Consider the following 24551-nt stretch of genomic DNA (forward strand, 5'->3'; position numbering starts at 1 on the left):
TTGGTAGACTATTAAAAATATCCTGGACACTAAAGCTAAACATATATTTGAAGCATACTACCACCGATCATCAGCCCGCTATGTTTTCTGTATGTCAACGAATTAAAATTATATTATCAAGGAGGGTTTCATAGCTAACTGAAGCAAGTGATAATTTGGTGGGATCGAAGGATCAGTTTTCCATCGCTTGCTGGTGCTCGTGCTTTGCTCGCTCGTACGTTCTGCCAAATTGTATTCACTACATGCTAAGTTTAACGCTTTCATTTAATACATTGAGAAAACTTCCAAATTCTTTTGTGGTGTAGCTGCAGTGACTATATACATAGAATAATGAACAAAGCAATGCAGTTGTCATGGATTAGTTTGCATAACTGTCCATCGGGGTACTCTTCACTCTATAGTTTTATTGTGTATAATTACAATACTGATTTCAGTTCTGAAAGGGAAAATTTAAAAAAAAGTACAGTATCTTGATAACGATTGGCTACACGAGTAACATTTACACTCTGTTTTATCGACGCCACGAGAAAAAACGTGAGATTCGTGCGGACGGCAAAATGTTCAGAGCACTGGATCTTTGAAAATTATTTTATTATATTTACCTAATGTGTTTTCATATTTGGATTGATTAGGTAAAATAATTATCCTACCGGAACCTGCCTTCAAGATTCATCTGTTTGCAAGTGTTAGGAAAAGGTAATAACAGAACAATATCAATTATTAAAAAATGTAACACTATTTAAATTATTTATTTTCTAGGGTGAAAGTATGTCTTCCAAGACTAGTGACATATGGCAACATTTTGAAGACCAAGGAAATACGGCCAAATGTCGCTATTGTTCCAAGGCGATTTCATTTTCCAACAAATCTAGTTCGAATCTGAAGCGACATATGAGATCTATGCACCATACTATTCCGATTGAGAGAAATGCTCCTACAGCTACTACTTCTTCAATACAATTGACAGATAACGACGAAACTACGTTGCCTGCTGCAGGCCCGTCAAAAAAACAGGGGGATCTTTTACGTTTCTTTGACGCAAATAAGCCGCTAACTATTGCTCAAAAAAGTGAGTTAGATGAAGCCTTACTTGAAATGATTTGCGACGAATGTTTACCTTTTAACATCGTAGAAGGAGAAAAGTTTAAAAAATTCGTACGTATGTTAAATCCCAAGTATGAGGTTCCTTCTCGTAAAACCCTTTCAAATGGTTTGCTTGAAAGCAATTATCAGCGAGAATTGGCAAAACTTACAGATAATTTGAGCAAAACAACATCATTAGCACTAACTTCTGACGGGTGGACCAATTCCAATAATACCAGCTTTATGGCTGTTACAGTTCATTATATAAACGATGAATCAAATCTCTGCTCCAATTTATTAGAATGTACAGAGTTTCCGAACAAACATACGGCTGATAATATTGCCATTTGTTTAAAAAATGTAGCAGAAAAATTTAAAATCCACGATAAAATTCAGGCAGTTGTTACAGACAATGCTGCAAACATGAAAGCTGGAGTACGCCAGACTAAATTTACTCATCTGCCATGTTTTGCGCATACTCTCAACCTGATCGTGCAAAATGCTGTGCAAAAGTCGATCTCAGACACTGTAGAAAAAATAAAAACAATTGTGAGATTTTTCAAAAAAAATAGCACCGCAACCCATAAATTAGCAGAAGCGCAACAGAAACTGGGTTTCATTGTTTTAAAATTGAAGCAGGATGTGTTGACAAGATGGAATTCGACATATGACATGATCAACCGATTTCATAAGAACAAGATTCCAATTTTGTCATGTTTGGATAGCATGAAATATAAACATGATTTATCTACCAAAGATTGGTTGGTGATGGAACAAACCGTTAAAGTGCTACAAACGTTTGATCACGTTACTAAAGTAATTTCAGCAGAAAATCGGTAACAATATCTAAAATGGGCATATTATTAAACATACTACGGCAAAAAATAGGAAAGGAAATGTCTGATGAATTAGAACCTCCAGTGAAAAAACTAATTTCTATTTTAATCCAGGGCCTTTTAGAAAAGGGTAAGCCTTATCTAGAGAATAAGCTAGTTAATCAAGCTATGCTTTTGGATCCACGTATGAAAAACCATAGTTTTGAGAATGACCGGGACAGGTATGAAGAAACTTATCAAAGCTTGATCGATGCTATGGTACCGTTCAAAGCAAATAATTCATCAGCAGAAGAACCAATTACTCAGCAAGCATTCACCGACCCTAGCTACGAATGTTTGTTCAGTGATTTTACATCAAAAATAAAACGAGTAAGACACAATATAAATCCAGAGACGGCCGCAAAACTAGAACTAGATGAGTATTTGAAAATGGAATGCATAGAATTTACTGCTGATCCTCTTTCGTGGTGGAAATCATATAAGGGTCAATTTCCAGCAGTTTATCAAATTATGCTTAAACTGTATTGCATTCCGGCGACGTCAGTTCCGTGTGAACGAATTTTTTCGAAGGCAGGGAATATATATTCTGACAAACGGTCAAAACTATTGCCTAAAAAAATGTCTCAAATTCTTTTCCTGCAACAAAATTATCAGCACGAGCCTTAGCAAATATGCCGTCATACGTATTTATATAGTTAAAACATTGTTCATAGCCTTAAAATCGTTTATGCGTAAGATGTTGAATTATATTAGTACTGTTAATGAGTTATATGATCTCAGTTATAAAATTATTTTTAATTATGAAGTGAATTAAATAATAAAATGAATTACTTTGTTGGAGATATTTTGTTCATCACACTGTGTTTTTGGGTTGAGTGAGCTCCCAAAATTTAATAGTTTTTTTAATATAATTATTTATTATAATTTAAAAAGGCCTTTTACGTATATGTCTCGTGCTAGAATAGGTTTTAAGATAGGAATATGTTTTCATTAGATATAATTATAATATGTATTTCTTAATTTAAACTTTTTTTGCGTAGCATTGACCATAATCTCTAGAGCTGGAAAAAACTGCATGCTTTTCGACAATGCCAAACGAAGGACGGTATTTACACCGAAAATCGTTCTAATCATTATGTGATTATCGCGAGCGGACGAATCACCGCTCACTCATGAATCGTTATTGATAAAAGAGCTAGCTCGCTCGATTCGTCGCAAAGAATCATTTTGCCCATGTCTATTTCCGATCTTTATCTTGCAGTGTGCAGTATTGCATTTGGGGATCAAAATACTACCGCAAGCACATCGCTGGGGAGAGAGGCAGATTGACGGGCCGGAACAATCCCTACGCCCCAGGTCCGCTGTTCACTGGTGCATTCCATCGTGCACTCTTCATCTATAGTACGGGAATATCTGTCCAAGAGGTTTTTGAGATAATATATGCTCTTTTTTTTTGCTGAGTGTGCAAACCCTCCAAAGATTCGTCTTTATTCGTTCTCGTAGTATTCCCATCTCGAATTCGCTTCGCTTACTTTCCCCCCACACACATACACTGACAACCAAGGTTCGTTGCCTACCAAAACCTGGGTAAGCTCGCTGCGTACAGTAACTTTCACAACCACCACCGCCAGACAAACGACGTAAAGTGGATCAATACACACGCGGAGCACAACAATCCGGTTTTTTTCTCCACCCCGCCACTACTCGGACGGTTTCGTAGTTTTTGCTTGCCTTTATGTGTGTGTGTGTTTTTTTTGACAGTTGTTTTAAGAGCTGCATACACAGTGTCCACCTTTCCGAACGGGAGCACTTTGACGGACGACAAACAGTCTAATTGACTCGGACACGGCTTACACGCAGCGCATGGACGCTGCGGTGCGGTGTGCAAGTGTCATTGCATAAGGCTCTGAAGGCTGTTGATTTCATGATACGTTGCTCTCGGGATAAACAAACTCTTTCGGCTTTTGGCAAGAGTTTGGAGTTGATCAGATTTTCAGAAACTCGGAAGAATTCTGTTCCTCATCACCTCAGCAGAAGCCTGCTGGCAGTATGCACTGGCACAACACCGGAGCACTCTGCCAAACTCCCGGATCTTTTTGATGCAGCCTGCTCTTATGGAGATCAAATTTTTCCACTGTTTGAAGTACAGCATCAAGCACTTCTCCAGGCGCATCCCAAATGCAGCCCCTTCTTCTGCACCCCCTAACACAGTCGATGCATCAGCACCCCGGCACGGTACGGAATCTGTACCACCGTGAGCTAATCAAAACACGGTCCCAACGCAACGAAAACTTCCCCGTCCACGCAACGCGCTACATCGCGGGGCGAGAAGTTTATCGTACCGTTCCTTGGCTGTTGGCGATGCGACCGACACTAGCATCACGCATATTTTCCTAGGGCTCTCTGCAGCAGGCCTCCCCCGATAACCCGAAATCCCGGAACTGCGAGTTGACTTTCGCTTCATTCATGCATTTCCCCGTTCATGACGTTCACGTCTAAGGCACATCTCCACGACGTTTCGGCATCCCTGCTATTGTTGTTGAAAATGGCGAGTAATGGTGCTGCATGCCTCAACGTGCCCCCGCGGGTTTCTGCATCAGAAGGCAGAAGTTTTTCGCGCCTCCAGTGGCGCCTACACGCGGCAACGTTTGCTTCCAGTCTGTCAGACGACCGGTCAGATAACAAACTGTGCCAGTGAGCAGCCCCGGCACCGGTTTCAGAATCAGCAATCTGCCACTGTTGAACTTAGGGTTCCGTGTTCGCTGTTTGGAGCGCTTCTTCTGCTGTGAATGTATGTGTGTGTATGTATGTGCGTGTGTGTGTGTGTATAAAAGCTAACAAATGTATTCGTAATGAAACAGTCTTCAGGCGGTAGCTGTTGTACCAGTTCAACCGTACTATTATCCCAGCGGGATAACAGAAGTTACCAGGCAGGACATTTCGCCATTCGTGGCTAGAATCGACAGTCGAAACAGCCGATCAAAGTTTGCTCTTCTCGAGTAAGTTCTGTGACAAAACACACACACTCACACATACACACAAGGATCACGGCAAATGCGGGGTAGCTTCCGAGCAGAGCATCAGGCAGCGTCCAGCGTAATCGCCGGCATCTGTCAACGCGTCCGCGCGACGAACGTCAGTCGCGTCCCAATCGCGCGTCCCGGGGTAATCAAGTTTTTAAAACAATTTCGCCGAAAATTAACGAAAATAGCCCGCACACTAATTACGTACCCTGCATCATCATCACCATCATCATCATCTTCCCCGTCCTACGGCAGCTACCAGCAATTCCAGCAACTCCACTGGGTGGTCGCGCGAAGATTCTCCAAATAATTTCCTTTCCAGCCGGCCACTCTCCTTCCGCGAGCATCCTTCCAACGACCGAAACTTCCTTTCGGATTGCAGCTTGATCGCGCGATACGAACGATCGAATGCCAGTGCTTCCCCTAGCCTCCCTCGTCCAAGGATGCTGCTGCTCCCGATTTTTATTGGGATGCTTCTACCCGCTGCTGCGACCTACTTCGCCGGCCGGGTGCAAGGTAAGTTATTAATGCTTCTCCGCTCGGGCCCATACGCCTGCCGTAGCCGGAGTAACACGGTTAGTACCCGTACAGACCGGTGACTTGGGCAATCGGCAGAGCATAGTTCTACCAACAGTTTGTGGGGTTGGGTAAACAAATAAACAAAAACCACACAAGCCGGGAAAGTAATCCCACCGACGTCAAAATCACGAAAGGTCATGATTATCCGAAAGGCAAAACGGCATTACCTCGGCACTCCCCCTGTGCTCCGGCACACGCTGTCTCCCGCTCCGGGGGAAGGAAAGCTTTTTGTTATCGACTGTTTTATGTACTCTTTCTGCCGCCTCGCTGAGGTGCAGCAGGCCGCGGCAGGAAGACTTCATTCCGATCCGAGTAACATAATTCGATTCGCCCACCAAGCGAAGACGCACACACACACACACACACACACACACACACACACACACACCGAAAACAGCACGAAAAAGAACGAAAAACCAATGAAACGCGTGGACGAGCCCCAACACATCTTCCCCAAAAGCCTCACCCTTATGCTGCCATCCACTTTTCGGTTTGGATATTTTTCCCGCCGTGGACTTTTTTTGTGTGCGTTTTTTTGGTTTTTTGGGATGTTCTGAAAGCACCAGCGTGCAACGCAAGGCACAGCAAACACCACCCGGAACACAAGCAAACACGCATACACACAATGCAAAGAAAACGTGCAGCAGAAAAGTGCAGTGCAAAACAACGGGCCACGAAACCTCAATCTTAACAAGATAATTACTCACTTTAGCGATGAGAAACGTTGCCCTGCAGCGGTTGCCCACACGCAGTCAAACTCTGGAGAGTCTGTTTGAATGTGTTTGAAAGAAAAAGCGAGAGAGAGAGAGAGAGAGAGAGAGAAAGGAAGTATGGAAGGAGTGGGAGGAGATATCAGGCTACGCGCTGGAACGAAACCGGGGCCACAGGAATCAAATCCCCTTCAATGATAGCAGTTGCCGATGCTGCTTTCTCCTGCCAGCCCGGGATGCGACCCCGACCCCGGGTGGGAAGCCAAGGACCTCCCGAACGTTTCGGACGTTTCGGAATTGGCAGATGTGGATCCGGCAGGCAAATGAACATCATCATTTCGTTCCGTTTCGTGTCGCCGTTAATGAATTCCTGTTCCTCCCGCAGTGTTTGCAGAGGTTTGGATGCAAAGTTTTTTGGGGGAATTTGAGGAGTTGTGGAGGCAACGGATCTGGAACGGATCGAACGGATGGTGCAGCTGGTGGTCGCGCGGGAGCTATTCTAAGCAGGCAGAGGGCGCCAACTACTGAAGAGAGGTGCCTAAGACAATCTTTCAGGAAAGCACGACTTTTGGTAGGTTGAAAGTTTCCAGACACCAATCGTCAATTTTTGAAGTCATCTAAAGCGCTCTGGAGCTATCATTCCATTCTGTCAGCGAAAAAAGCGAACCATTCATACGCAAATTCGCTCCACCGTCACCGTCATCTCTAAAGCGTTCCGAATGCTTAATCCTCGCTCCCTCGTTCCGTAAAGCATAGCCCTCCGATGTTCCTGCCCATAACGTGCCGTTATCTGCTGCAGCGTGCGGGATAAATGATAGGCACACAGACACACACACACACAATCAACCTTCCAGGCCCTTAATTGATAGTCATTTCCAAACCGTGCCTTCATCGTACTTCCACCTCTAGCAGCAGTAGTTCGCAGCGCAGACTGATTGAGACCGCACCGGGCGCTTTTTTTTCTCCTCCGGACGTTTGTGGCATTGAGTGTGTGCACTTAATCTGCTGCCAGCGAATCTTTGCGGTAGGTCTGCAGCCTTCAAACCACCGGTTGGGGCCTATCTTAAGCCTCTGCCCCGCTCTCACGCTCTCTGCTATCTCTCTCTTTCTCTCTCTCTCACTGTCCTTAACTTCACCTGTCAGTTTCTGCTGCGAACTTCTTTGCGCGTAACAAACAAGCAACAACGTTACTTCGATTCAATGATTCCGGCGTATCCGTTGCACAGCGAATCCACCAAGTGTGAAAATGCAATCGCCAATTTCGGTTTTTTTTTTTGCTCTCTGTTTTTTGTTTCTCTCTGTCTCTTTTAGCTCCCTCGTGTTCGGGATTAAATTAAGATCCACAGTTATTCTTTTGTTCTGATTTAGAAAACAGAAGAAGAAGTTGGACAAACCCATGGACAAACCAGGTTATTTGTTACGACACTTGTACCGTTTGAGAAAGATTTTTAGAGCATTACATGGGCATCCCGGTTCAAGTCTATTCAAGTCTCCAAGGCTAAACACATGTACAATTTCATGTGTTTAACATCCTGAGTACAGCTCCTAAAGCATCATGACTAAAACAAAGGCTCTCCTATATGCTAAAGGCACGACAGAACTAGGAAAAACTTGAAGATATTCATATCAGAATTGTCTACACAACCATTCAAAACAAGTACATTTTAAAGGCTTTATTAAAGGAACTTTTCAATGTATGAGATATTCTTACAGTTTCGTATACTCATCAGGTCTTCAATGTATCATGCTCATGCATGCTGAAATTCTGCGCCTGAGTACAAAGTTATCCAGGCTCTCCAACTTCTTGGCTGTGGAGAAAGGACCTTCATGGCCGTAATCAGTAATCAGCAATCACTTTTTCAGTAGGACAACAGGAGCATTTACTTCCAAATGATCTAATGGGACATGATACATAATTTTGAATGCACCAACCTGAGGGCAGCCTTCGACAGTACATCGCATGATATACTGATCGCATATCGGTATATACTGAAGGACATTCTAGCTAAATTCAGATCTACCGTGATTTGTGCGATAAACTAATGATAACTTTCGCATATATCACTGAGGAGCTCCCCCAGTCCAACTTCCAAAAAAGTTTAAAAACTCAATCATTTCATTTCTTTTCCACCAGTAGGTACAACACTAACTCCAGCCCCAGTGGAATCGAACCGTAACAGCGCCTAGTCGTTTGCAGTAGTTAAATTTTCCTCCTCGCTGGACGGACACAACTGGCAGTCGTCGGTATGCGTAATCCAATGAAACGGTTGGATAAGAAAAAAAAAAGCGTGGCGGCTGTCGCTTGCGGTCGGGCAGGAACGAAAAACGCATGAAAAATGTTACACAAATTCGTTCATCCTGCAGTAAGAAATAGCGTACAAAAAACACACTCTATTATGCCATCGGTAGCGTCTACAATGCTACGGTATCGTCGTGGAAAACCATTGAGCTTTTTTTCCGAACACGGGTGTGCTACCGGCAAAGAGAGAAATAGAGCGAGAAAGAGAGAGAGAGAGAGAGAGAGAGAGAGAGAGAGAAAGAAAGAGAGAGTGGGTAGCAGAAGAAATCACGTACCGCAGGAGAAAGAAATTTGAAGCGAGCTAAAGGAAGGAAAGTTTTAGACGCAGCGCAAGAAAGAGGAAGAGGAGAAGGAAGTTGGTTGAAAGTCGGGCATGATCCAGCGTACACAAAGCGCTCGAAAAAGCACACTGCTTCCCACATATGCAGCAGTCCGGAACTGGAATGGAAAACTTTATCTCCTTCAAATTTTTCGCATCATTGAATTTTCATGAATTATAATTCGGCTTATCGAGAACGCGCTGGTTGGAGTCGAAGGAAGCGAGCCAGGGCCTGCTGTGGAGAAGGCACCGGGCAGGCAAGGGAAAAGTTCATTTGGTTCGTATTCTGAACCGGGGCGACAGGAAGCCTGCAAAGGTTGAAGGTGGAACATTTCGGAGGCCCCGTAGCCCACGGTTGGACGTGGCAGAGCAGAGCAGTGTGACAGCTGCTCGCTATCTTTTACCGAAGGTCTTGTACGTTTGCTCGCTCCCCCTTTTTTATCGCTGTCTGGGGATGTTCGAGGCCCAAGATTGGAATGCAAAGTGTGTTCTTCTGGGTGGGTGCGCATCGCATACTTTTGCAAAGCAAGCACGTTGCACTGGCCTTGCAACCTGCTTGCTTCGGAAAGGAACGGGGAGAAAAAATGCGACTCCAACATGCCCAAGGACGTTGCCCGTACGGTGTATTCGATTGTAGTGAAGGTTTTGTGCGATGTTTCACTAAATCGTATGGGTGGAAGAATTTGGAAACAATAAAAAAGGCAGGAGGAGACTTCTTGGAGCTGTTTTACTATTTATCTGAGACAGCCGTTTTACGTACCACGCTATTAGTTGATACTACGATCTTGAATATCCTGGCGTACCTAAGCAATGAGCGAAGTTTGAGCCCAAAGTCTTGAGAAGCTAGGGATAACTTAGAAGCTAGGGAAGGCGAAGTTATCTTCAAGCGAAATCCTGAAACAATATAGAACTAGAGGGTGATCCAATCTGTACTTGTTGAATTATGTATTCCAAACGATTCCAACGCAACAGACGGGCGACAATCGATACATTGGTGAGAGCTTATTACAACCTCACCTCCAAAAATGGCCATACAAGCTATGGAGTTCCATTTTTTTGCAGCAATAATTTAACATTTCCATATCTCGTAGCCCCGTTTAGTCACAATCAGAAGTTCTCAACATTTTCACTATCGCATCATTTCCCCAATAAGATGATTTATCTTTCATCACCACCAAAACTGCTGCAGAACATTCAAACTTTCAACTTCTCGAATCTTGCCCCCCACACAATCACCTCACCTGGCCACCTTGATCCTGACCGACCGGCCCGAATCGTGTCCCGAAACAGAGAAAGTTCCTCGCCCGAGCCGGACCGCTCCAGCCCAACAATCGCTCGCCAATCCCCGCAGACCGTAACCTCATTAATAAACCGCGGCGGTAGGAAGCCGTAAAAAATGATGCCCGAGCTCGAAAACCGGTGTCCCGGGTCCCCGTGCTAACCGCTGGCGAGGATGGCGGCGGCCGCGTTGTGCTGTCGGCCTTCACTTTTGCCCGAAAAACCGCTCCATCTCGCTATCGTTTAGATGACGCGCTCCACGAACGCTCCACCGCTCCAGGACGTCCTGACGTATCTCCCCCCCCCATCAACCTTATCCACAGAACGACGTTAGGCACATAGCCCGCGTTCTGGCCGCATTTCAGCATTTCCCTACACACATATTTTGAAACGGCACAAATTGATTTTTAATGTACCCTGTCATCAATGTCGAGTGGGCTGACGGGTGCGCATATATACGTTTATTATTATTATTATTTTACATATTCTTTCCACTGCCATCCATGCTCTCTCGCTCTATCTCCTCCCGCCTCGGAGGTGTTCCGCGCGCCGCTTAGGGTTGGACTTTTGGCCCCTGGAGCATCTTTTTGGCAGCGGCCGCGACCGTGGTTTCGCAAGCTTTGCAAGCTGCCAACATGTCGCCATGGCACAGGCGGTAATATTTCGAAAACAAAGAGGCAAAAGCACAGCACACATCAAGCAGTAACAGTTTCCAGAGGTAGTGAATCCCCCAAATTCATAAACCTTCAAGGGAGAAAGGTGTGTCCCGGGCCGGACGGAAAGGTTTGCGAGGGCGAAGGGCAGGCTGGAATGGGATCTGAAATATTTATCAGTAGTCAATACACACACACACACAGTTCGATGCACAAGAAGCGTTGGAGCGGCAAACGAGTCAACTGAGTGCTTAGAAGAAAGATCTGAAGAACCTGCGAGGTTCGTCGTCTGGCTTTTTATTATTTTTATTTTTGGAAGCTAACAAAAACCTTTCCTCTCCGTTGGATCGCTTCCAGTGGTCGCGACTGGGAGGTGGAACAAGGTACGGGTAGTCACTTTAATACCGGCACTGATATGCTAATGTGCTGCCTGTGGATAGAGCGGTCGCACCAGGGAGTGAAAGCCCGGAGTACCACCTGTTTGCGTTTTTGAAGTTACGATGTTCCAAATGTTCTGGAGTCTTGGAGGTTACAGCTTCTACGCTACACTGCAGTTTATGCACTGCGTCTTATGATTTCTGCTGAGCATTACCGAATAAAGAGAAAACTGCTGTTATTTACACACACACATACAAATGCTGTTTAAAGGTCTGGCAGATAGCGAACGAATCAGGTCTAAAGGCTAGACCCCTTTTTGAAAGGTTTGTATTAACATGGTAATTGTACATTCCCGCCGCTAATTGCCGGTATGCGCCGTGAGAACGCCCTACATTTCTTATCGCTTTATAACATCACAGCTTCACGCCCCTTCTTCCATACCAGATAAGGCCTCTGCGCGAGTTCTGCTGCGATTTCAAATTTCCGATTGCAATTGTCAGGTTCGCCAAAGCCCTGGTTACTCCCAAGATTGGCCCACGGTGGCGGGCATGCTCACCTGCAAACCTGCAAAGGGCAACACACCCGTTAGACCCATTCTCATTCGCGAAAGATCTTCCTCACCATCAATCCGTTTGTTACCCCCTTTCTTTCACGAAACCACCGGTACGATTATTTATTTATATTTACTCCTCCTCTTCCTCCTCCTGCATCCTGCTCAGCCACAAAGCGCCGGACGGTCGGGCATTCCGCTAGAGTTTGATTTTCCGAGCGTCATCATCCCGCTACTTAACGCCCGGGTGCTATAATACATTTTAATTAGCACTCGAAAATTATAGAGTTCTATTTTCTATGCTACCTCACCCCTCCCGCAGTCTTGCCCAAGCACCGGCACGGCTCAATTTACCCGGCTCCTCTTCAATTAAGCCGGATAAGCTTTCATTAGCCACGCTCCGTGAAATCACTCAGCACCCGCCGCTCGGACTCCGGCATTTTAAGGCCCGCGGCCTGCGCTTCTGGGCTCCCGAGTTTGGTCCAGCCCACATCGAAGTGTCTGGAGGAAGCCGGCCCACCCCACTCTGCCTCTGGCATCGCATACGGGATGCTGCTGGGATGCCCTCCACCCTCCAGCCTGTTTGCATGTGTTCCTTTGTTCTACTTCTACACGGGTGCTTGGGGCTTGGCGAGACGTTGCTAGCTCGGGAGGCCTCCAGTCCAGCCGAGCAGTGGTGGACCGTGACACGCAACAATACGCCTAGGCTTCGAAAAAAGAGCAGCCTGCCCGTTGCGCCAGCTGGACCCGGTACAGTGCGTGCTGTGCGAACAGTGCTGAATGTATTTAAAAATTTATGTTTTTTTATTCATTGCTCAAGAATCCCCAGAATGGACCCGAAACGGTACAACGATTTGATTCAAATCAAATAAGACTTTACTTTTTCCATGAGAACTAGTTTACATTACTTTAACAGTTTATTTAAACAATATACAAATCTTTTGTAGGATTAGCAATGAAAATCCATACCCTAAGAATGGGATGAGCTCTGAATATTACGAGAAGAAATACTGAAGAACAGCTACCAAAGTTTATCCCACTTTGGTTTGGTTTTGTTTATAGTTTCAGCAATAAATATAGGTTCAGCTATAACATGTTCCTGGAGTGTAGCGTCAACAAGGTTAATCAATATTAATATTCAAGCAATGGCTCTGGCAAAAAGAAAAATACATCCAAAAAACACATAGAATTGCAGCAGTCTTACCTACATACAGCGCACACACTGTACCGCGCGAATGGTTACATCTGGTCGGTATTCTTACCACCATCTTCGTGGACTACACCGTAACGCGATACGAAAACGGTAGGCTCGAAATTAAGCTAACGGTGTGCCCGTGTGTCTGCTCACTTTTGTGGCAGCGTAATTGACAGCGTCACACAAACACCAGCACCAAGGCCTTTTCGGTAAGTCTGAATACCCCATCGTCCAAACCTAGCTGATGTGAATGGAGCATCAATTCTGAAGTACACGAAGTACGGCAACCTTCTTCAGTATAGTGAATTCCACAAAACTGGATGACATGGTCCTACCCAAGCTTGCAATGCATCTTGCCAGAAAAGTATCTCAAAACTGACATCCACATTGACATCCACTAAAATACTAAGCGAGATACTTGCTCCTGAGAGTCTTTCGCACTGCCAAAAGCTTCAAGCTGTCAGCCACAAAGCGAACCAATTAGAGCGTTTACTTCCAGTTTGTTTTGCTACCCACGACCCCCTTCGGTATTCCATTCAAATGGAGCAGATCCCTTTACCGAACCTTTTTTTTCATCACCCAGGATCCCACGAGATCAACTGTCAAACAAAGTCGGGCGGAACGGTAAAGCACACCGAACTTCCGCGAGTTCCCTGGGCGCATCGCTCGGCGAAAAACTATCGCAGCGAATTAAACTCCCCATTGACTTGGGTCGAACTTTTGATTGGTACAACTTGATTTCCTTTTCTCGGACAGCTGCCCATGTCCCGCCTTTCCGGATAGCTTCCATACACACATACACATACTGCGGGCAAATCCGTCAGGCAGCGCGCACAAAACGGCTGTCTATTTTTATTCCTCGCACGGAAGCGTTTTATTTCAGCTCTCGTCACTCGTTTTGGTTTCCTTACTTTCGTTTCCCCTTTTGTGCAACACCCACTAGCATTTACTACTAGCGTTTGGGAAAAGTTTCACGTTTGTTAAAAAAACTTTTTGCTAGATGCAGAAACACCATCCCTACAGCGCCCTGTTCCGGGGCGACTTTTGTCAGCTGTTGGTGTCGTCTGCTTTCCCGGTCCCGAACGAACTGTCCGGGTGTGTGGGAGCTGGTAGGGCTAGCTTTAGTGTATTTCTATAGTGCATAGTACACAGTCGGTAAAGTTTTGCTCCCATTTCTTGACTACTTGGAAGAAGATGTTCAGTCCTTCTCAGCGACGAAATACGACTCTAGTATTTATGGACAGAGCTGCCAGTTAGCAAATGATTTTAAAGACAGTTAAATGAAACGAAGGTAAGATGACACATCTTCTTGACGGAACTTTCTAGGAACTAGGTCACTGGTGTGTATATATCTCCTTTTTCAAGTGTTCTTGTGGACAAACCTATCGCTCTTTAAGCATTCATGTTGTAAACTATTAAACTTACTGTTATTAGATTCATGTCCAGCGCATTCTAACTTACATTCCATATTTTTCCTTTAACGCATACACCTTTTCCAACAGCTACTTAGCGCGATTGCCTTGCATGCACCACCGCCGGGGTTAATATTAATTTAATCTGCATATTTATGGGTGCTACCGACGGCTGCTGTCAGCGGCACGCACCGATCGTAAGTTCTGTCAAACACGACCCCGGTGCTTGGTCGCGGCAAACCGGCAACGTCTGCCGCTGAGCGATGGGGCGAAGGTACACGCCTCTCGTCGGCTACACCTGCAGCTAGTAGTTGCAGCCGTGTGTGAGCGAGGCTCAGTGCAGTGATTTATTTCCCACTCGCAATTCAGCACGTAGCGTAACGATGCAAACGGTGCCTTCACTGGAAGCTACAGTTCGTCCGGCTTCCTGCCTTGGAAGGGGTTTCGTAGCGGAAGCCCGGGAAGATTTACAAGCGGCGGTCAGAACCAGCCGCAAGACTTCCTATAGCGATTCGCAACCGAACCGACTCTCGTCTGAGCGTTTGCATGGAAAGTGGTGTTTTTACGGCAAGGAGCTTTAAGTGGATCGATGCTAGAAAAGGCTTCCAGTGTGAAGTGGGTGGGTATGCGTTTCCCTCAACAAGTGTCAGGAGGAAAGTATGCGGTAATCAAAAACACGTTGCTAGGGAACGCATTGCCACGTGGTCCTGATTTATATTTCGCTGCTAACAAACGTTACAGGGGGGTTTTCATTCGTTACTAATTTCTTTTATGGCTACTATGAGTAATCATCTACTATGAGTAATGCCATTCGTATATTCATTCTAAGCGCACCATGCTGTCCAACGCCGTTCCTGGCTTTAGTGGCAAGACATTAGTAACAATCGTACTGTCGACCTTAAGAGTGATAAGGAGTTTTAGTTACCATTGTGCGCAAACTTTATGTAATTGCATGTTGAATGAGCATCAATAAAGCGACTCAATTGCTTTAGGCAGCTTTTGTAGATAAATTTACACACAAAAATGAGGATTACTTAAGCTTCAATTACTGGCATGACAGCTCTGAAACACACGACAAAAAATCGGTTCACAACGCTTCCATTTCAAAGATATGCTGCCGAACCTATCCCAGGCTCGGTACAGGTCCGGATCTAGGTCCTATTCGCAGATCCTTGCTCATCCGTCCTTAGGCTATTCTAGTCTATTCCAGCTTTAAAGAACCTAGTAAATGATCTGATTCTGAAACTGTGATGCAACTGATTTGTAACCAATTGGGGTTTAGGAACTGATTCCATATAGGCTTATGACATGTTCCTAATACCGAACTGGTCCAGATACAGTTATAGTGTATGATCGGTTCCAGGACCAATATAGCTTCGTGATCAGTTTAAGGGCCGGAATGGGAAAGTGAATGGTTCCTCAACCGATATAGGTTTACTAGCAGTTCCAGGACCAGTATAGTTTCAGTATCAATTACAAGACAAGTAAGGGCTCAAGATCAATTCCATGACAGGTACAGGTTCGGTCTTAGGACCAGGAACCTTATGGATATAATATTAGTCCCAGGACCGACATGGGTGCATAAGACAGAATACACCAGATGGCGCTAGGAAAGGAGAGAAGGATGAAACGATATCCTCAAACGCGAGACAGCTAGCTGATCCAAAAATATAGCCAATTAGGAATAAGTTCGCGTAAGGTCGCTAAAAATAGTCAAGTGAGTTCAAGACGGATCAACCGTTGAACGAAAGCGCCATCGAGGTTAGGATCAAAAGAAAGACTAATTTTTAAACTGTGCGGCAAATTAAAATTAAAATAAGTTTTTAAAAATGACTCCCCAGCTACTCAACAAATTGTCACCAGGCGTAACAACACAATCAATAACACAATAATTAGTATCCAGGCCAAATTAATTATTGTGTTACACATAAAATACAACACTCATATCTAGACACTAATCATCCAGCAGAAAAATTAAAAATAATCCATTCTCGGTACCGTGAAGGCTCCAGAACTACCAAAGCCAAACTGTTCTACAGCTGTTATAAGTAGGCTCGTTTTTCGCAGCACCGCCGCGAGTTCGCTTGGGGTTTTTGTGCTTTGGACAAAAACCAAAACACGTATAACAGATAGCAAAGCGTGTGAACACCGCACACGGGGCCCGAACGCGTCTCGTTGCATTGAAACACTCCATTCCAAGAGTCGATTTTCGAGGAATTTAATTATGACGCCATGCAAACGCATTTCTTACCTACCTTTTTTCCACGTGCATTGTTGTAAATTGATGTGCAGTTTACAGTCTTCAGACTTCCCATCGCCATTTAGCCGGGACACAAACCTATGTGTGACAGAGAAAAGTTCTTTTTATACAACCAGCAGAGCATGGGCTTCCATTTGAAGCGGTTGGGTCAAACCGTTTCCTTCTATTCGCCAACCTGGTTCGTGCAGCAATAGGCGACAGTAGAACGATTAGGACGAGTACGATAATTGCTCCGGTATTCTCAAACAATACTGAGCCGTTAAATGGTCGCCGAATTCAATTGTCTTTGACGCGGACATACATTTCTGACAGTTGCCTAACGCACACCGCCATCCCTTTGATCCAGCCTGTCAACTGTCAGCGCCGTTCGCGCTGTGACAGACGCCATCAGCCGCTGGGACCGATCAAAGCATTCTAGTGAAAATTGTTCAACAGACAGCGAACGGCACAGACAATACAACAAAAATCTCACACGCACACACACACACACACATACAGAGCAACTCCAACCGCCCGACACAACGGAGTGTGAGCCGTGCGTGCTGAAGTTTCGAACCACGGGCGTGCAGAACCGACGGTGCAAACACTTTTCTTTACCAGCTTACGGTGTGTGCGCGGCGCCGCTTCTGTCTGGTCGGATTCCGGTCGGTTTTCCGTTTTCGTTTTTCCGTTCCGCTTTTCTTTCCCTCCCCTTCTTCACAAGCGCACGCACACACGCACCCACGCGCCATCCGGTTTTCTTTTTTTTTTTGCCGGAGCATCCCTTGATAGGTGTTTCAGCGCGGACAGGCCAGGCGGGCAATTAGCCGCGCGTCATCGTTCCACCCCACCGTACTGCCCGAGCGGTGTCCCAGTGTGCAATCGATCAACGGTAAAGTGTGTGTGTGTGCGTTGGATCTAGTGAACGGCAACCATCAGACGACCGCCGGAGAACGACCGAGGCACCGAGTAGCGCTAGATGGCCGAACCCGTCAAGCTGTCCCATCGTACCCGTAAACGCGTCCGGGAAGTTAAGCGGAAAGCAAGACCTGGTACGTACCCCATGGCTTCGGGAAGCTCCTGTCCGTGTGTGCGTGTGTGTGTGCATTGGTGAATGGTTTACATTGTGAGTGGGACAGTGCTGCGGGTGGAGGGCAATGAGCGAGGGCTCCCGTTTTCCGGGGAATCCACACAGACGATACAAAGCAGCCGCCTGCCCTGCATAACACATATTGCAATGTCTCTGCGAGAGTGTTGATGTGCGTGCGTGTATGTGTTGACGTTTCTCAAGAAGGATCAGCGGCTGGCGAATGACTTTGAAATGCACCCTTCGCTACCCCGCCAGCGAAACAGCACCACCTTGCGCGCGCTCAAAACCTTCTGGATGGTTCGTTCGCACAACATTCGCACCAACCAGCAGACACGGGCTTTGGATTTGAAAAAAAAGAAGGTCTTCGAAGTGGTGGTATCTGCGTTTTTTTTTTTTTTTTTTGAGCAAGCACAGGAGCATTTAAATCTGGCATATTGGATTTAATGAATCATTTTTCATTGCAGTTTTGCACTCTACTTCGGGAAGCGCACAGGCCTTAATGTGTGTGTGTTGTACACCAACTGTTGCTATCTTGAAGAATCGACGAAGCAGATGCAAGACTGACACTGTCGAACACAATCGTTTGTTAAAATCCTTGTAAAATAGCCTAACCACAGCAATGCTACTCGGATATTGTATGATTACAGGAAATCATACATACAAACATACAGGATAGATGGAAAACAGCCCTTTTGATGTAGGCAGTGCTGCAAAATGTCATGAGCAATGAGCATATCCGTGGTAGCTTGATGTTTATTTTTGATACTCAAGGGAAGTACGTATCAAAAATAACAATAACATGCCGAACGCGACCTGCGAATGCTTGAACCCAACGCGATACTCTGACTGACAGGCTGAGCTTAATGCCGGCGCAAGGATAATCATGACTTTTTTCCTGGCGGTGAACAGTGCTGCCAAATGCCTCCGTTTCAGTCACCAACACTCATGACTGAAACGAAGTGCAAGTCAGCTCACGGACGCAACTGAGATGATCAGAGGTGAGACTCTAACAGTTGGTGGACTAATCACATGCTTGAAAATGTCGCGACCAAGTGACTGACCAAGAGTTGGTTGCACAAAATCATGCACCAAACATGTGATGGTCGTACCAACTGTTGGAGTCTCACCTCTGATCACCACAGTAGAGCTCGTGACGCTGACATGATTTTGTTTCAGCTGGAATTTGTCATGAAAAAAAAAGTCATGACATAGTGACTGGCCAAGCGATGGACGTAAAAATGTCACGAAGCATGACCAACACACCAAGGGTTTTGAGTATCATCTCTGGTTATCATAATTGAGTACGTGACGCTGACATGGATTTTGTTTCAGTCAGATTTTTTTATGACATTGACAGTGACATTTTGCAGCAGTGGATTTACACTTGTCTGTACTTAAAACACTATAACTAACGCATTTAGTGCTTACGATCAGAAACGATACATACAAGTTAGATGAAGATGTTTTTTTGCTCATCCATTGTCCTTGTTAGCTTCTTATCTTCAGTCTAAATCTGGGAACTAAAAATCAAGAAAGACTCAATGGTACACTTACATTTTCGATAGAATTAAGTGTCATGACCAAACGTATAGCACTTTGATATTATGTGTAAGAAAAGGGCTTGCGAAACTTGTTGGATAAACAAGTTAAAAAACTCACCCTTTTTACATTTGTAACAGCCCAAACGATGAAAAGGCCGCATTGAAAAAATGGTGCTGTTCAATGATATTAATTTAGTTTTATAGACGCAATTTCGCTGCTCTTGTTTGTCCACTTTTAAACACCAATTAAGTAGAATTTCGCGCTATTTTAGGTTTTTTTTTTTAATTTTTTTATACATCAAAATGTTTTACTTACACAAACATATTAGATTAGTAGATTCTCCACTGTGCTTTGGTTCTTGTTAAAAAAATAATCAACTATCACCGGAGGCCTAGAAATCTGATCGGTGACTTGATTCATTTTGTCTCTACATAGTCTCAAGTAGGTCGTTATTTTGTCCTGATCCTTTTGTACATAGACTGGACATTGTTTGCTACATTTGCAAACTCGATTCGAGTAGATAAATATGGTTCAGTTGCTCCATGGAAGTGTTTTGTGTTTAAATCGAGTTGAGTAGACCTTTTGAATCGCAGTACGCGTCAAATCCGGATTCATGCTCGAATAATATGTTGTACCATTTATAAATGGTTCTGCCATTTCAAAGGGTTTTTTTTTAAAGAAATGTCCTGTGAACAAAACAGACAAAACGCGATATCTTGAAGAAGAAAAGAAGCAGCTTATGCCTTGATATTGACATAAATATTAACAAAAAAAATGTTTTTCTCTTTTTCTATCTTTCTCTCTTAATAGAATTGTCAGACCGATCAGCATGGGTGCAGCTGGGCTACCATCAAACGTTCGAGACGTTCAGCAAGTTCGAGGACAACGTGGAGCGCATCCACGTGGACAAGGTGAGCGCGCGGGAGTTCATCGAGCGGTTCGAGCGCATCTACCAGCCGGTCGTGATCGAGGGCATGCAGGACGGGTGGCGGGCCGGCCACAAGTGGACGCTCGAGCGGCTGGCCAAGAAGTACCGGAACCAGAAGTTCAAGTGCGGCGAAGACAACGACGGCTACAGCGTCAAGATGAAGATGAAGTACTACGTCGAGTACATGCGCACCACCACGGACGACAGCCCGCTCTACATATTCGACAGCAGTTTCGGTGAGGTAGGTGCCCCCCCCTTAAAAACAATCCGACCGCGCGTCTTCCATCCATTACCCATGTGCACCGCGTCCGTTGCGGGTTGCTTTGCTTTCCACAGCACCACAGACGCCGGAAGCTGCTGGAGGACTACGAGGTGCCGCTCTACTTCCGGGACGACCTGTTCAAGCATGCGGGCGAGGTGCGCCGGCCACCGTACCGCTGGTTCGTGATGGGTCCGGCCCGGTCCGGCACCGGCATACATATCGATCCGCTCGGCACCAGCGCCTGGAACGCGCTGGTGCACGGCCACAAGCGCTGGTGCCTGTTTCCGACCCACACGCCCAAGGAGCTGCTCAAAGTGACCGGTTCGATCGGGGGCAAGCAGCGGGACGAAGCCATCACCTGGTTCAGCCTGATCTATCCGCGCACCAAGCAGCCGGACTGGCCGGCCGACTGCAAACCGGTACCGTACCGTGTGTCCATTCATAGCCGCTTTCAAACAAATCCACTGACCATCCTTTCTTCTTCTATCCCGTTCTAGCTGGAAATTTTGCAAAAACCGGGCGAAACCGTGTTCGTCCCGGGCGGCTGGTGGCACGTGGTGCTCAACCTGGACGATACCGTCGCGGTGACGCAAAACTTCTGCAGCCGCACCAACTTCCCGGTGGTGTGGCACAAAACCGTGCGCGGCCGGCCGAAGCTGTCCAGCAAGTGGCTGAAGGTGCTGCAGGCGGTCGAGCCGGACCTGGCCAAGATCGCGTCCGAGACGGACCTCGGCCAGAGCACGGGCGTCGCGTCGGACAGCTCGAGCAACTCCAGCTCCTCGTCTTCCAGCTCGAGCAGCTACGACGACAGCGACAGCGAATCGAACACGGACAGCGGGCAGGAGTCGCTCTCGGCGCACAAGTCGAAGAAGCACAAAAAATCCAACAACATCACCACCACGGCCAGCGATGGCACCGGTGACCGCAGCAGCAGCAGCGTTAGTGCGGGAGCAGGCGGCGTTACCGTTGGCAAGCCGAACGGCGGCGTCAGTCCCGCACTGGACGATGGCTTTCCCCTTTAACGCTCCAAACGCGGGCGTGTCGGCTTCCCGCCCGGGCCGCCTTCGTGCTTTTCTTTACCATTGGTTACCGGTTATGGCACCCGGCAGCGTGCGCTGAAACCGTCGTTTTCCACGGACAATCGGTCGAACCAGTATCTCAGCGAAAAGTTAAGCGGAAGGGCGAAAGACAGTAGAGGTTGGAGTAGATGCTTGATGTGGCAGTTTTACGTTTTTTATCATCCTAATGAAAGGGACAAGCGAATGAAAGTATTACCAAAATAACATCATACGCACCGCACCCCCCCGTACCCCAGTCATGTGTGTGTGTGTGTCTGTGCGTGTACACATCTCTTTATCTCTTCCCCGTTCGGTTCATCGCTCAACGGTTATTTATGCTACGCGCTGTACTGTTGTGGCAGATGCACACACACACACACACACACACACAAACGGAGAGGTATTGGCTGGTAGAGAAATGTAGAATAACTAATTCAATTATAGACTTAAAGAAATTGCTGGCTTTGCCCACGTTTCATGAAAGGCAGTTTGTATGGGATGTGATGTAGGAAAAAAAGGGGGGAGGTAAACATTGATCAGGGAAAAGCAGGAGGAGAAACCCCCCCATCACCGTCTCCTCACCAGCAGCATACGAGAGACGTGTGTATCAGAGCAGGGGGGGAGGGGTAGGCCTGCGGAAGAAACACGCTTCCGTAGCGCGAGTAAAAGTAATCAGCGGTTTTGTGCCTTTTCTAACCGAACACAAAAAAAGAAGGGATATAAATACGCAAACAGACAAAACACACCCACGTGGAACAAAAAAGCAAAAGAGAAGCAAATTACCATTGTACGGTATATTAGGCGCGGGGGTGTGGGTGGCCAGCGAGTGGGGTGTATGTGTGTGCGCGTGTGTCGATGTGCGCTCTTTTAAGATTAAGTAGCCAATATAGTAGATAACCCCTGGCGCTGTGTATTAGGGAAAGCAAAGCGGGGTCGGCCATGTCGACCATCAAACACACTCACACTCACACGCACGTGCGCACAGCCCCACCTACAACCGAACACGCAACCAAAACAATCCTCACGGTGCAGCAAAAGCGTGAGAAGGATCCAAGCCTGGGCGCGCTTTGCTGTGAAACGGGAAGCAATGTGCGAGATGCTTTACATTTGAATTCTAAGTTTCATGCTCGTTGAATTCGTCGTTTGCAGTAGAGAGAGAGAGAGACAAAAACTCGTCAAGCGAAGGGAGAGAGGGAGAGCAGGGTGGTAAGAGATTAAACTTCGCCCAACAGGAAACAAAACAATATAATAGAATTAACTAAAGGAGTAGAATAACTGGGGTAGGATCGTTTTTGCATAAGGAATGTGAATTCAGGCAGCTAACTCTCCTCCCCCCGCTTACGCTCAGCTTCCTCCTTAGGGTGCGACCCACGCAAAACAATCACACACACACAGCGATATGGGGGTGCGCAGGATAAAACTGACCAAGCTATACGAATATAGTGTTAACAAGCCACACCTGATGCAAAACCATACTGCTGGCAATAACGGGAGGAAATAGGAATCATTAGCAGGCGGCACTCACCACAGTAGAGACAAGGTAATAACAACCGTGCAGGCAAGCCGTGTGCGTTTAATGTCCTAGCAATTCTGGCAGCCAAAAGTGGGTGCTGCTGGCCACCCACACCCCCCCCCTCCCCCTCCCAATCAATCTTCTCAAGTATGATGAGCAATGAAAGCGATAGCAAAAGCGAAGAACAGATAGCAACACGGTACATAATTCCTGCAACTCTCTAGTTAGGAAGGATTACAAAGTGAAATAGGAAAATCAAATCAATGAACTTTATGAATTACACACCTGGAAAAAAAATGGAAATGAACTACCGCGCAAAGCAAAAGGCGCAGCTGAATTACACGATTTTTTGTTTTGTTTCTACTGACTTCCTCGGCTCTATCCTGTTGCACATATCTCGATAGATATTACAAAATCCAAAACATCATATCGATCCATAGGTGCTCTCTTGTTGCCCTGCTCACGATAGAGCACGTCGATGTGACAAGGCCCGGTCAACAATCATTCTCCAGGATGTTCGGTCCCTGACTGCAGCCTCCCATCTATGCAGGTACTCGATCTCCGACAGGTCTCGCCTCAAACCTTATCCAGCTATCGAGTTCGCAGTGCTCCCCTGCGCCTTATGCTGAACTGGGGATCGCTGTCGAACATCTTCCTGGTGGGGCATGAGTCTGGCTTCCTCATAACATACCCAGCTTTCGTCACCGTCAGGATGCTCAGTTCGCCGTACAGCTCAGCAAGCTCGTAGTTCATGCTTCTCCTCCACGTTCCATGCTCGAACACCTCGAACTCTGCCAAAGATGGTCTGGAGGATGCGGTCCATAGAGGACCACCAGGGAAATTAATGTACGATATATCTCACATTTTGTGCGGGCTCGAAGTCTTCTGGACCTCGACATAGTAAGAATGATTCCCCTGCCCAAAGCGTCCCCGGATTTCCCTGCTGATGTCGTTGTCCGAAGTAACGACCTCCCGAGATAGCAGAACTCCTTTACTACCTTGAGTTTGTCGCCGCCAACTAATACACGGCCTCCCAGATGGTCTCCAGCCAGTAGGTACTTCGTTTTCGTTGCATTGATTCAATGATTTGGTGGCAGTGTGGTAGCAATATTTCGCTGAACGGAACCCGTAGACGATATACATAGACTCTCCATCCCCTACTCCCACTCAATACGTCCCCGTCGTATAGAACGGTAACATGTCCCTCAATTATCCAAGCTCGGGTATACGGGGAAACCCAACTCCGTTGGATGAATGGGTTGCAAAAAAAACAACGAAAAATCAACATGAAGAAGCACCGTGTAGGGTCGGTCGATTCGCGTGAAATAGAATGTACAAAACATGCACTCTTCTACATTCAAATCGCAACGTTCAAGCTGGAACTGAAAACCGGTGCGTGGTATTTAAAAAAACGGCTTTCATTTTGAAATTGTCATTCCAGTGTGTGTGTGTGTGTGTGTGTTTGTGTGTGTGTGACGCAATTTGAATGCAACGACAACTGCCAGACAGTGCGCCGTGCGGTCGCTTCGCCCAGTCCAAGGTGTATACATTAAAAACGTTAAATTGTATCGCTTCAGCTGGGCGACATTGTGGGAGACATCTGC

At 46.2% G+C, this 24551-nt stretch overlaps 1 protein-coding gene across 1 annotated transcript; it reads left to right on the top strand.

The window, feature by feature from the left end:
• Positions 1-16975: 16975 nt before the first annotated feature.
• LOC121594346 (bifunctional arginine demethylase and lysyl-hydroxylase PSR) lies at positions 16976-23287 on the top strand. Its single transcript, XM_041917514.1, has 4 exons — positions 16976-17606; positions 19997-20355; positions 20451-20795; positions 20874-23287. The coding sequence occupies exons 1-4, from the start codon at positions 17534-17536 to the stop codon at positions 21396-21398; spliced, it is 1302 nt and encodes a 433-aa protein (XP_041773448.1). The 5' UTR covers positions 16976-17533; the 3' UTR covers positions 21399-23287.
• Positions 23288-24551: the final 1264 nt, after the last annotated feature.

The sequence above is a fragment of the Anopheles merus genome, chromosome X (genome assembly GCF_017562075.2).
Source record: "Anopheles merus strain MAF chromosome X, AmerM5.1, whole genome shotgun sequence".
NCBI classification, from domain to species: Eukaryota; Metazoa; Arthropoda; class Insecta; order Diptera; family Culicidae; genus Anopheles; species Anopheles merus.